The sequence below is a fragment of the Pezoporus wallicus genome, unplaced genomic scaffold (assembly GCF_028554395.1).
Source record: "Pezoporus wallicus isolate ANWC-B61680 ecotype Strahan unplaced genomic scaffold, APGP_CSIRO_Pwel_v1 contig_8108, whole genome shotgun sequence".
Taxonomy (NCBI): Eukaryota; Metazoa; Chordata; class Aves; order Psittaciformes; family Psittacidae; genus Pezoporus; species Pezoporus wallicus.
In genome coordinates, this window is record NW_026638088.1 from 78,460 (window position 1) to 90,988 (window position 12,529).

A 12,529-nucleotide genomic window follows, 5' to 3' on the forward strand; every position below is an offset into this window, starting at 1 on the left:
CCCCGCTCTCCCTCCCCATCCCTTCCCGAGGCGCGGGGTCCATCCGCGTTGTGCCCGCAGGGAAGGTTACCCGGACACGTGCCGGGCGGCTCCACTGGAGTGTGAACGGCGGCTCCGTGTTTGCATTCATTACAAACCCGTTAAGAACCGGCTGGCTCAGCCCTGGGCAGGACCGGGCTCAGCCCGCAGCCGAGCCGCAGCCTCCGGAGCAGGAAACCTCTCCTTGCCTTCCCCCCCGCCCTGCCCCCGGAGGGGTGCTCAGCACCCGCAGCCAAACGGGCTTCCCGGCATCTCTCCTCGCCTGCTTCTCCCACCCGGAGCCCATGGCCGAGGAGAAGACCTTTCGCTACGGGTTCATCGTCCTGGGATTCTTCCTGGTCATGACGGGGATGTTCATCATGAGCGTGGAGAAGCCCCAGATCTACATCACCTTCTGCGCCCTGGGCGTGCTGCTCGTGGCTGTGGGCATCACCTGGAGCATGTGCCAGTGCTACCCGAAGGTAGGGTCCGTCCTGTCTCTGTGCCATCGCGGGCGGGGGCTCGAGGGCTCACCTGGGTTTGGGTTTGCAGCCTTGGGTTGCGCTTTGGTTTTTCCATCCGTTGGCTGGGATAGAGGCAGATCCCAGGGGAAATCTGAGTGATCCAGAAGGGAAAGGGTTGGTGTTGGAGGCTTGTGCCCTGCTACGCCTCCCTGCTGATGCCTGCAGGATGCGGCCCCCCTCCCTCACCCCCTGTACCCCTGCACCTCCCCAAGCCTGGGGGCTTCAGTGCCAAGCAGTCAGTGAGGAACAAGCCCAAGGAAATCATCTCGTATTCATCTCTCCCATGCAACCCCCAAAATGCTGCTCCCCCCATGGGGATCAGGGTCTTGGTGGGCTCCCAAAGAAGGGGCTGTGGTGGTCATGGGTGCCAGAGGGTCCTGGCCCCCGAACACACCCTCACCTCTGTGTCTCCTTGGCAGAGGGCACAGCAGAGCAGCCAAGCATCCCTGCCCTGGGACACAGGGCTGGCAGGAAAGGCTTTTCCCAAGGAGAGGCTGTGGCACTCACCTGGGAGCTGCCGGGTGGCCCATGGCCGTACCCCAAAGTGTGGGGTGGCACAGGGGAACCCAGCACCAAATGTAACCCCTGGGACCGTCTGGGTCCCCATGGACCAGGGTGAAGCTGACCCCAGCTCCCCCCAAAGCCGAGCTCAGCTCCAGTGAGGAGGCAGATGTGGCTTTGTCACCGTGCTCAGGGCTCAAGGACAGGGCACCCTTGGTGCTGTCCCCTATGGGCCCCGGGACCCCCCATGGCTCAGGGACACACATGACCCCCTGGGGACAAGGTGCTGAGAGCGGGGCCGCGCTGGGTTCATTCAATCCTCATTGATTTCCTGCAAAAAAAAAATCCATTTCCAAGCAAGCGTGCTGGGAAAAGAGCAAATTCCAGGTGAAGGGACACTGTCCTGAAGGGACACGGTCCCTTTCAGTGCTAACAAGGGCCATGGCCCCCCTCGATACCCATCGTAGGGCAATGCATTTCTTTCCCCCCCCCCCCAGATAACATTCATCCCTGTGGACCTCGAGGCTGAGCGGTTCCTGGAGCACAAACCCATCGTGCTGCTGGACAAGGACACCCGGTAGGTCCCAGCACCCTGCCCCGGGTTTCCCGTTGGCGGCGGTTTACCATCGGTACACACCGCTATCTGTGTGCCTTCGGGGACAAGGGCAGTGTCCGAGCTCACTGGCACTGGGGACAGCTACACCTATTGCAGCAAAGGATGACAAGCAGGGGCCTGGGTGCGGGAGGCAAGGGATGAATGAACCCCCACCCCAGGGCTGGAGCCTGAGTGATGCTGAGGGCTTCAAAGCATCCGGATGTGCCCTTGTGGGTACCACCTGCAAGGACTCACAGGCTCTGCTGCTGTGATGTGGCTTCGGTGGCCCCTGAAGCACTTGATGGTGTCTTGAGTTCGTGTCCCTGAGCATCTCCATAGGGGTCCATGTCCTGCTCATCACCCCCCGTCCCTCCTTCACCCCGCAGCTTGCTCGCACCCGCCACCAAGCAAGAGGTCGGTGACGCCTATGAGAAAAGCCTGCCCTCCTATGAGCAGGTCCAGAGGCAGGGGGTGGGCTCGGCCCTGCTCCCCCCTGCCCAGCACAGAGCTCACGCCTGCTCCCAGCCAGCCCTGCAGGCCAGAGCAGAGGTGCACCAGGAGCTGGGGGGCACTGGGGACCCCCCCAAAGAGCTGTCCCCTCAGCTGGAAGCAGCGCCCAGCAGCTGGTATGTGATGCTCGTGGGATGGGGATGTGGGGTGAAACTGGGGGGGGGGGGGGGTTGGACCTCTGGTATGGAGGGAGGGAGAGAGAGGAGGAAGAGGGGTCTTTGCTACTTGCACAGCCCTGACCCCCTTGGAATTCCAGCCCTCAGCCCATGGGGAGCCTCAGCACCAGGTTGTTTACTGGGAGGAAATCTGAATTGCTTTTGGTTGTAGATTGTATTTTGCTTTTATTTCAGTTTATAAATACAAATACAAACAATGCCTCTCACTGGAATAAATCCCAAGTTCCTGGTCATAGACAGAAATGAGATGCTCAGTACATATCCTTCAGATCAGATGCCACATCTGATGCTCATGCATTGGGTTGGGAAGTCCCAAAAGTGCTTTGCAGGCAATGGGGGCCACCATTCAGCACTGGGATCTAAGACTTGGGCACCTCCTCTACCAAAGTGCAGCTACAGGTGGGATGGGAGGCTCTGCTTTCTCCCTGGCACAGCACGCAAGGGGAATCACTGCTTCATCCCATGGGGAGAAGGAGCAACCTGCAGGCAGGTTATCCCCATAAAGGCAGGCACTGGGGGCTGAGATAGGGCCCCAGCCACCCATTAAGGGGACTGGTGATGCTGGGACCGTGCTGCTGGTCCAGCAGCCCCCGTCTCCAGCTGTGTTTAGTGCAACCCCTCATCCCCATGCTCCCGCAGCCCATCCCGGCCGGCGCTGGGGCCCGCGCCGCTGGCATCCCTCCTGGAGGACATGGACACGCCGTCGCTGGAGGGCTCCGTGCCCAGCAGCCCCGTGCCACGGGGCCGGACCCTGCCATCCACCCGCTCCGGCTGCACCCCGGCGGGGGCACAGCACCCCCATAAAGGCACCACAGAGGAGGATGACCTCTATTATGGGCTGCCGGAGGGGCCGGATGCTCTGCTCAAGGATAACGACTGCCTTTTTGAGCCTGAAAACTGATTTCCTGGAGGGAACGGATGCTTGGCATGGACTCAGCTCATGGAGGGGACACAAATGTCACAGCCTGGAAGAAAGGGGCTTGGGTTGTCCCCCAAAAGAACAGTAACTGCAGCGTGGAGGAGCCCATGGACCCCTGTGCCGTGCTGCACCCCTTGTGGCCACCCAGATGCTTGGGAGGATGCCATCCATCAGAACCCAAGGGGAGCATGGCCACATCCTTCTGGAACCCATTGGGTGGACACGTGAACGCTGGGCTGGGCAGGATCTGGGCTAAATAATGTGCTTGGGAAGGGAAAGCATCAGCTTTGTGATCGGTGTGCAGGTGGGTAAAGGTGTCCTCACCCCAGGCAGGCTTTGTGAGGCAGAGATGTCCAAAAAGACTTCTCCCCACCCATTAAAGCCTCCTGGAACTAAAATCAGATCCTGAGACCCCTGCAGCAGCAGCCTTCATGCTGGGAAAGGGTGATGGGGGGGCAGCCTGCTGGCAGCACGCAGTCAGCAGTGAGAGCTGTGACCTCTGCCTGCCTTCTGCTGCTGGCGGCCGTGGGGATCTGCCTGGCTGAGCCTCTGCAGAGCATCTGAGCTCGGATCAAAGCACCAGCGGGTCCAACAGTGCGGGGATGCTGAGTCCCTCGCCCTGCTCTGGGAGAGCTGGGGTGGATGCTGCAGCCCCAGGAGGTTTGGGAGCACGCATGTGCTGGTAGAGCAGCGCTTCAGTGCCTTGAATCCTGTGTTCAGTTCTGGGCCTCTCACTATAAGAGAGACATTGAGCGGGCCAAGGAAGGGCCATGGAGCTGGTTCAGGGCTTGGAGCTCAAGTGTGATGGGGAAGGGCTGAGGAACCTGGGAGAGTTTAGTATGGAGAAGAGAAGGTTCAGGGGGGACATTATTGCTCCCTACAGCTGCCTGACAGGAGGATGGAGCCAGGAGGGGCTGGGCTCTGCTCCCAAGAAACAAGGGATGGGACAAGAGGAAACGGCCTCAAGCTGCACCAGGGGAGGTTTAGACTGGGTGTTAGGAACAATTCCTTCCCCAAAGGGTGCTCAGGCATTGGAACAGGGTGCCCAGGGCAGAGCTGCAGTCACCGTCCCTGCAAGTGTTCACCCACCACGGAGATGAGGCCTCAGTGCCATGGGTTAGTGGTGGCCTTGGTAGTCCTGAGGAGGGTTGGACTTGATGATCTTAAAGGTCTTTTCCAACCTAGCTGGTTCTATGATTCGGCAAATTTATGTGGGTTGATGAGCCCAAAGGCAGGGGCAAAGCTATCCCCCAGCACCTGAGGGGAATGGAGGATGGGAGCTGTGGAAACAACGCTCCCCATCCTTTCCTGCACTGGAGGGGGGGACAACCCAGGGCATTGCAAGACATGGCTCTGCCTGGAGCCTCGCTCCTTCCTGGTGCTCCTGCAGCTCCCCTCCACGTCACCGCAGTGCCAAGGGGAAAAGGGCAGGCAGCACCCCACGCTCTCGGGTGTTTATGGGCAACAGGAGGGTGGGGAGCGAAGGTGTTTGCTAAACACTGCCGGCTGGACTGGGAGCAGCTGCCCGAGAGGAAGCGTTACCCAATTGTTTACACTTGCTCGACTCCTGCTTGTCCTTCCCGGCATGGGGTTGGGGGGGGGAGCATGACGGCTGCAGGGATGCTCATGGAGGTCTGGAGGGTGCCTGGGACAGGATGCTGCTCTGGCTCATGTTGAGGGTGGGAGCTGTGTATAGAGCTTCTGCCCATCTCTTGTCCTGGGACTCTACCGCTTATGGCCAAAGAAACTTCATTTTTCCAAAGCTTTTAATTGGGAAGGAGCAGGGGAGAGGGCTGGGATGGGGACCAGAGCATCTCCACCCCCCCAGAGCCCCCTGGATTTGGGTCCCCGCATCCCCCGTGAAGCATCCCTGCCATGCCTAAGGGTGGGATGACCGCCGTGCAGAGGTTGCCGGAGCCGCAGTGCTCAGCTCGGATGGAGGTTAAACATTGTGAGAAGCGGGACATTCCTGCATGGCATTAGAGCTCCGAGAAGCGCAGGGCCCCGCCGCCCGCCCGCTGCAGCCCTATGAGGGTCACGGTCACGACACGGGCAGGGACGGGCCACGCATCCCCCAGGACCGCTGCTGTCGCGGAGACCTCACTGGGGGACTGGAGGGGAACGGGATGTGGAAGGGATGGGAACGGGATGGGGACGGGACGGGAACAGGATGGGAACGGGATGGGGACGGGACGGGGACAGGATGGGGACGGGACGGGAAAGGGAAGGGGTCCCGTTGCCGCTGCTTGCTGCTATCGCCATTGATGCTGCTCAGCCGAGACCAGGGCACCAGCGTCGCACCGCACCAGTGGTGTAGTGGTATCATGCAAGATTCCCATTCTTGCGACCCGGGTTCGATTCCCGGCTGGTGCAAAACTATTCGAGTTTTGGGCTATTGAACGTTATCTGGAAGAACGAAATTGCACTGAATTCCCCTGAGCTTCAGGGATGCAAGTGCTGCACGTTTTGCCTCGGGGGCTTCACATCCCAGCATCACCCTGCCTTCTGTGAAGGACCCCTCCAAGCCCCCCTGGTGTTGGAGGGCAGCAGGGGATTTAGGGGCCTCTTTGCCTTTGTTGGGATCTCCTCTGTTACCTTTTCTGCTCTCTTCTTCCTTCCCCTTCAACAGGACGCAGGCACAGCCGGAGGGTACATCCCTCACACCCCCTGCACAGGCACTGGGGCTGAGTATTCATGGCAAGACCTCCCCAGGTTGCTCAGCATGTGAGGGTATGTGCAGGGCTCGGGGGGGCTTTGCCACCTTCACCCACCTCCTGGGCTCTCTCCATCCATCCCTTGGAAATGGCTTGTTCCCCGTGCAAAAAGAAAGTGAGCGACTTTGGAGGGAGCAGGGGACTGTCCCCTTCGAAATGGGGCTCTCCAGTGTGCAGCTGCCCTGAAGGCGTCATAGAACCATTGAATTAGTTTGTGCTGGAAGGGACCTTAAAGCTCATCCACTTCCAACCCTTGCCACATGCAGGGACACCTTCCACTAGAGCAGCTTGCTCCAAGCCCCTGTGTCCAACCTGGCCTTGAACGCTGCCAGGGATGGGGCAGCCACAGCTTCTCTGGGCACCCTGTGCCAGTGCCTCAGCACCCTCACAGGGAAGAGCTTCTGCCTTATATCTAACCTAAATCTGTCCTCCATCATCAGTTTAAAGCCATACAGATCCATATAAAACATATAAACGCATATAAACCATGCACATCGTTGTAAAACGTATATATCCATGTAAAGCGTATACATCCATATAAACCATTTACATTTATATGCATCCATATAAAACACGTACATCCATATAAAGCATATACATCCATATAAAACACATAACCTCCGAGGAGCTTACAGACGGCTAATAAACCCCACTAAACCCCCATTTCCCTCGAAAGCAGGGAAGGGGAAGGGCTTTGCTGAAGGTCACCAGGGATAGCGGGGCCCCATGGGAGCCCGGCGCTGCGGGAGGGGAGGGTTGGAAAGCAGTGGTGAAGAGCCGTGGGGAAGCACCAACCTCACCCCCAGTGCTTGCTCTGCGTGACGAGTGTGTAAAAAATGCCCAAACGGGATTAGAGGCTTCCATGGAAATTTACCTCTGAAGTAACCCAGCGAGAGGCACATGAAAGCCTTCTCAAAATAGCCCCTGGGTGCCTGCGCTGAGCTCCCTTCGGGGCGCTGCGGCCCCGGGGGACCCCTCACCCCCGGGTAAAGAGCCCTCGCCCCGTTCCCGTTAATGGTTAACCCGCACGGGTGGGCCGATGGGGCCGGCGGTGGTGGCGTGATCCCCGCCCCGCCGCGCAGAGCCGAGCCGAGCCGCGCCGGGTAAAGCGGCGGCCGCGCTGGGACCGCGGGGTTCCGCGGCTCTGCGGGCGTCGGGCCGGGCTGCGGGCATGGCCCCGCGGGCGCTGGCGCTGCTGCTGGCGCTGCTGCTGGCGCGGGCGGCGGCGGAGCTGGCGGAGGAGCTGGTGCGGGAGCTGGGGGACGCCGAGGAGGAGGCAGCGGCCGTCGGGGCCGCCCCGCCGGGACCCGCCGCTTTCCACCGCGCCGCTAAGGTGACACCGCGACAGCGGCGGAAAGGAGGGGGGGAAGCGGGTACGGGTGTGTGTGTGTGTGTGTGTGTGAGCCCAGACCGAAGCGCTGCGTCCCCGCAGGCGGCTTGGCGGCTGCCCGGGCGGTACGTGGTGGTGCTGCGGGCCGGCAGCGGAGGGGCCGATGTGCGGGGCACGGCGAGGAGGCTGCAGGCGCGGGCGGCTCGGCGAGGGTACCTGAGCGAGCTGCTGCACGTCTTCCACCTCCTGCCCGCCTTCCTGGTGAAGATGAGCAGCGATGTGCTGGACATGGTGCGTGGGGCGGCGGGGCGGGTGGAAGGAAGCTGCAATGTAGGGGGGTATAGGAGTGTGGTCACACCGCGCCGGGCGCTGGGTCTCCTCCCGCAGGCGCTGAAGCTGCCGCATGTGGAGTACGTCGAGGAGGATGCGTACGTCTTTGCACAGAGCATCCCCTGGAACCTGGGCAGGATCGTGCCGCCGCAGCCCGGCTCGAGTGCCTACAGCCCTCCCAGTAAGCGCTGGGGCATGGGGAGGAGAACCATGGGGATACAGGAGCATCCCAGCTGGGACTGGGCTGACCATGGTGGTGGTTTCCTTCCTCTCCCCATCCTGGGCTGTGTCCCTGGTAGATAAAGGTGACCTGGTGGAGATTTACCTGCTGGACACCAGTGTGCAGAGCAGCCACCGGGAGATCGAGGGCAGGGTGCTGGTGACTGACTTTGAGAACGTCCCCGAGGAGGATGGCACCCGATTCCATCGGCAGGTGAGCACCGACGTGCCACAGCCCGGCAAAGAGCATTCCCCTGCACCCACTAAATCCTGGTCGGGCTTGTGGGGCTTCCCAGGACAAGAGGGACACTTGGCTTGTGGCAAAATGCCGGGCAGGACATGCGGGAGCGGGAGCTGTGGTCCTGGGGGATGTTGGGACCTCAGTTTGGAGTGTGGCTGAGCCTGGGGAAAGCAGTTTTGGAGTGCATGGGTGCATGTCAGGGTGTCTTTGTAAGAGGGAACTGAGGTCCACTCCACACCCGGGGCCAGGGCCTGTGCCCTGCAGTGGATGCTAGTGCTGCGTTGCGTGGCTTTATCACTGCTTGCATTAAGGAGCCCAGTGGGAGCACAGCCCTGAGGAAGGCTCCCTGCATCCCTGTCCGAAAGGATTTATTCTTCAGCGGGGTTTAGCTGGCGCAAAGCACAAGGGGTGGGATGGGGCTGGGGAGGACGCTGTGGGGTTGCAAACCTGCTTTGATGCGATGAGCAGAGGTGTTAAAGCCGTGTTGCCTGCCCCAGGCCGGCAAGTGTGACAGCCACGGGACACACATGGCCGGGGTACTGGGCGGGCGCGACGCCGGCGTGGCCACGGGTGCCAACATCCGCAGCCTCCGTGTGCTGAACTGCCAGGGGAAGGGCACGGTCAGCGGGAGCCTCATCGGTGAGTCACGGGCGCGCTCCCTCCGCCTCATCCCCATCCTGTGATGGTTCCCATCCCTCCTCTTGTCCCTTCCAGGCCTGGAGTTCATCAAGGCAACGATGGATGCTCAGCCCTATGCACCGCTGGTGGTGGTGCTGCCCTTCGCCGGTGCCTACAGCCGAGTGCTCAATGCCGGCTGCCGGCGGATGGCGCGGATCGGGGTGGTGCTGATTGCAGCTGCCGGTAACTACAAGGATGATGCCTGCCTGTACTCACCAGCATCCGAGCCAGAGGTAAGGGCTGTGGAGGTCCCTGGGCTTGTCCAAGTTGGCTGGGGTTGGAAGGGACCTTAAAGCTCATCCAACTCCAACCCCCTGCCACAGGCAAGGACACCTTCCACTAGAGCAGGTTGCTCCAAGCCCCATCCTGTCCACATCTCCCTCTGTCACTGCCCTCGCAGGTCATCACGGTTGGTGCTACCAACAGCGAGGACCAACCCGCCTCCATCGGCACCCTGGGCACCAACTTTGGCCGCTGCGTGGACCTCTTTGCACCGGGGGACGACATCATCGGTGCCTCCAGCGACTGCAGCACGTGCTTCACGGCGCAGAGTGGGACGTCACAGGCGGCTGCGCATGTGGCGGGTGAGCTGGGCTGCAGGGTGGCAGCAGGGCTGGCCCTCCACTTGCTGGTCCTGGGCGCGTGCCCCTGCCTGTGCTGGGGACACCTTTGAGTGTTATAGTGCCTTGGGGTTGGCAGGATGGGTGCTACAGCCTGCTCAGAGCTCCCGCATCCCACGAGTGCGGGTAATGGGTTGCAGCGATTCCTTCTCCTGCCCCTTTTGAGTTGTGCTGCTCAGAGGTATTGTGGCCCCTTGTGCTCACTGTGACCCCCGGGCTCTCTGCAGGCATTGCTGCCATGCTGCTCAGCGCCGAGCCCCAGCTGAGCCTCGCCGAGCTCCGGCAGCGCCTCCTGCACTTCGCCACCAAGAACGTCATGGATGTGGCCTGGTTCCCCGAGGAGCAGCAGCTCCAGACACCCAACAGCGTGGCTGGGCTGCCCACCCGTCTGGGGGCAGGTAAAGACCTCACGGGCTGCTGGGTGCTCGGCAGGAAAAGAAGCACCTGGGTGAAAGCAATTTGGTTTAATGCAAGGTGTCCCTGCCCATGGCAGGGGGCTGAAACTGAATGACCTTAAGGTCCTTTCCAACCCAAACCATTCTGTGGTTCTATGGCAAGGCACATTCCTCACTGAGCTGTGCCAGGGATGGCTGAGCCCAAGCGCAGCTCCATGCAGAGGGCAGGGGTAGACCTGGCAGCGTGGCTGGGTGCTGGGTGCTGCTGTGGGTGCACTGCCCCCCATGTTCCCATTGCAGGGGAGCAGCTGTACTGCCGCTCGGTGTGGTCAGCGCGCTCGGGGCTCACCCGACACGCCACGGCCGTGGCTCGCTGCACCGGCACCGAGGAGATGCTCAGCTGCTCCAGCTTCTCCCGCAGTGGCAGGAGGCTGGGCGAGCACATGGAGGTGAGCAGAGCGTGTGGGGACTCGGCATGGCCCTGGGGTGCCTGCTGGCCTCAGAGGGGTGTCCTCAGGCCAGGAGCACCCCGGTGATGCCGTGCTGCCCCTGCCATAGGAGAAGGACGGGCAGAAGCAGTGCGTGGCACACAATGCTTTCCGGGGCCAGGGTGTCTATGCCATCGCCCGGTGCTGCACATGGCCTAGGGACAAGTGCCAAATCAACGCCAGCTCCAGGGTGGCTGAAGGGGCCAGCTGCTCCCCGAGGGACCACGTGCTGACTGGTAACACAGTGGGTTACAGACCCTCGAGCCTACAGCCTGATGGCCAAGGGGGTTCTTCCTGAAGAGCGTTGGGACCTGGGTGGCTCTGAGTGCTTGGGATGATGGGGAAGGGGGATGTGTGCTGCATGGAGGTGGGGAAGGCTCAGGGAACATCCTTTGGTGATGCAGCACTGGGATGCTGGCACGGGCACCCCGTGCCAACTGCCCCTCTCCTCTCACAGGGTGCAGTTTCCACTCACCCATCGCAGCACTGGGTGACAGTGGCAGACCCGTTGCAGGGCTGGAGAGGGAGCCCAGGCACTGCACCAGCAGGACGGAGGTGATGGCGCATGCCTTGTGCTGCCCTGCTGCCAGCCTTGAGTGCCGGGTGAAGGAGCACACATCCCTGGATGCTGTGGAGAAGGTAGGGATAGAATCATGGAACCTTGGAATGGTTTGGGTTGGAAGGGACCTTAAAGCTCATCCAGTTCCAACCCCTGCCACAGGCAGGGACACCTTCCACTAGAGCAGCTTGCTCCAAGCCCCTGTGTCCAACCTGGCCTTGAACACTGCCAGGGATGGGGCAGCCACAGCTTCTCTGGGCACCCTGTGCCAGCGCCTCAGCACTCTTACAGGGAAGAACTTCCTTATACCTACCCTCTGTCTCCCCTGTTGAAGGATGGTGCATGCTCCTCTCTAATGGTGTCCTCATCTCTGCTTGTCCTTTTGCTGCCCTAATGGGGTTTGGGTTGGCTTTGGCACCCCAATCGGTGTGCCCAGTTGCTGACCTGTACTGGGACAACCCCAGCTGGGATTGCTCCGTGTGACACTGGATACATCACCCCGAGGACCACGAGGGACGGGCAGACCCTGTCCCTTTGCTGACCATGGAGATGACCTTTTCTCCCCCATTAGGTGACTGTGTCCTGCGATGCCGGCTGGACGCTGACGGGCTGCAATGCCCATTCCCAGAGCCCGGGCACCATGGGAGCCTACGGCGTGGATGATGCCTGCGTGGCAGCCGGTGTCCCTGGCAGCAGCACCGCTGTGGTCATTGCCATTTGCTGCCGCAGCCGGCAGTAGGGATGGGCTGAGCTGGAGACACGTGCCCAGCAGGGCAGGGCTGGACCATCAGTGCCCACCTCAGAGCCTCCCCAAGGCTGAGCTGCTGGCAACCTCCGGGCTTGGGCTGCTGTGATGGTGGGGTACAAGCTCATCACCCTCTTGCATAGCAGGGCTGAGGCCCAGGCTGGCTTTGTAAGAGGTCTCCAAGCAGCCCCTTCGCAGGCCTGCTGCATCCCAGGAGTGATCCCAGCATCCTTCCCAGGTCTATGAACACCCCAACTGTATGAGCCATCTCAAAGCTGTTTGCATTATCACCCAGCATGACAAACCCCTCTAGCTTTAAAACAGCAATCCCGTGGTGAGGATTGCTCCTTTCTTTCCTCCTTAGTTGCTCATTACATGTCAGTCAACGCCGCTTTGCACCTGGACAATCATAGTTTAGCTATTTTGGGACAGTTTTGTAATTGCTCACCCATCTACCTAGGAGAATCGATTGCTTTTTAGTCAAGTGTAAGGGCTCTAGTTCAACCAGCCTGCTTGTTTGATTAGATTTTAATCTGCATCGCTACAGTCAGCTACTGCTTTGGTAGTGGGGTTTTTTGTTCTTAAGGCAATGATCTGTTGGTGTTCTGCTTTGCTTCCACGGTTTCCCTTTCAGGTCTTCCCGAGACACCCAGAAGCGGCTGTAATTCCTTTAAAAGACAAGCAAGAACAAAAAGCTCCCGTTGTAGCGTGGTTTTTACGTTTGTACCTTCAATATTTATTTGGAATTTTATAAATAAACATTTTATAAACGTCTTTTTAAAATAAAACTCACAGACCAGTGCTCAGTAGATCCGATCCGTTGTGTGGCTTCATGTACACCCCATGGGGAAGCAGTGTGCAAGGGGGAGATGACACCCACCACCAGGCAGGGATGCTGCTCCCCCAAAACGAGCCCTGATCCTTGCCTGGGGTATAAAGTGCCCCTGGGTGACCAATGGCCCCCTCA

The 12,529-nt window shown here is 60.4% G+C and overlaps 2 protein-coding genes and 1 non-coding gene across 4 annotated transcripts; all 3 read left to right on the forward strand.

The window, feature by feature from the left end:
* The first annotated feature begins 239 nt into the window (after positions 1 to 239).
* BSND (barttin CLCNK type accessory subunit beta) lies at positions 240 to 3,527 on the forward strand. The gene is made up of 4 exons (XM_057409248.1): positions 240 to 500; positions 1,541 to 1,620; positions 2,025 to 2,264; positions 2,964 to 3,527. Exons 1-4 carry the CDS (start codon positions 324 to 326, stop codon positions 3,223 to 3,225), a joined length of 759 nt encoding a protein of 252 aa, XP_057265231.1. The 5' UTR covers positions 240 to 323; the 3' UTR covers positions 3,226 to 3,527.
* Positions 3,528 to 5,545: 2,018 nt separating this feature from the next.
* Positions 5,546 to 5,616, forward strand: TRNAG-CCC (transfer RNA glycine (anticodon CCC)). The gene has a single exon. It is a non-coding gene; the product is annotated as a tRNA-Gly (tRNA).
* Positions 5,617 to 6,734: 1,118 nt separating this feature from the next.
* Positions 6,735 to 12,371, forward strand: PCSK9 (proprotein convertase subtilisin/kexin type 9). Of its 2 annotated transcripts, none has more exons than XM_057409245.1 (12): positions 6,735 to 6,838; positions 7,390 to 7,578; positions 7,675 to 7,798; positions 7,917 to 8,050; positions 8,575 to 8,716; positions 8,792 to 8,988; positions 9,156 to 9,339; positions 9,603 to 9,773; positions 10,071 to 10,219; positions 10,329 to 10,494; positions 10,716 to 10,897; positions 11,389 to 12,371. In XM_057409245.1, the coding sequence occupies exons 2-12, from the start codon at positions 7,555 to 7,557 to the stop codon at positions 11,554 to 11,556; spliced, it is 1,641 nt and encodes a 546-aa protein (XP_057265228.1). In that variant the 5' UTR covers positions 6,735 to 6,838; positions 7,390 to 7,554; the 3' UTR covers positions 11,557 to 12,371. The 2 variants fall into 2 exon arrangements, with proteins under 2 accessions (XP_057265228.1, XP_057265227.1); XM_057409244.1 differs by lacking the exon at positions 6,735 to 6,838 and adding an exon at positions 7,106 to 7,290.
* The last annotated feature ends 158 nt before the right edge of the window (positions 12,372 to 12,529 follow it).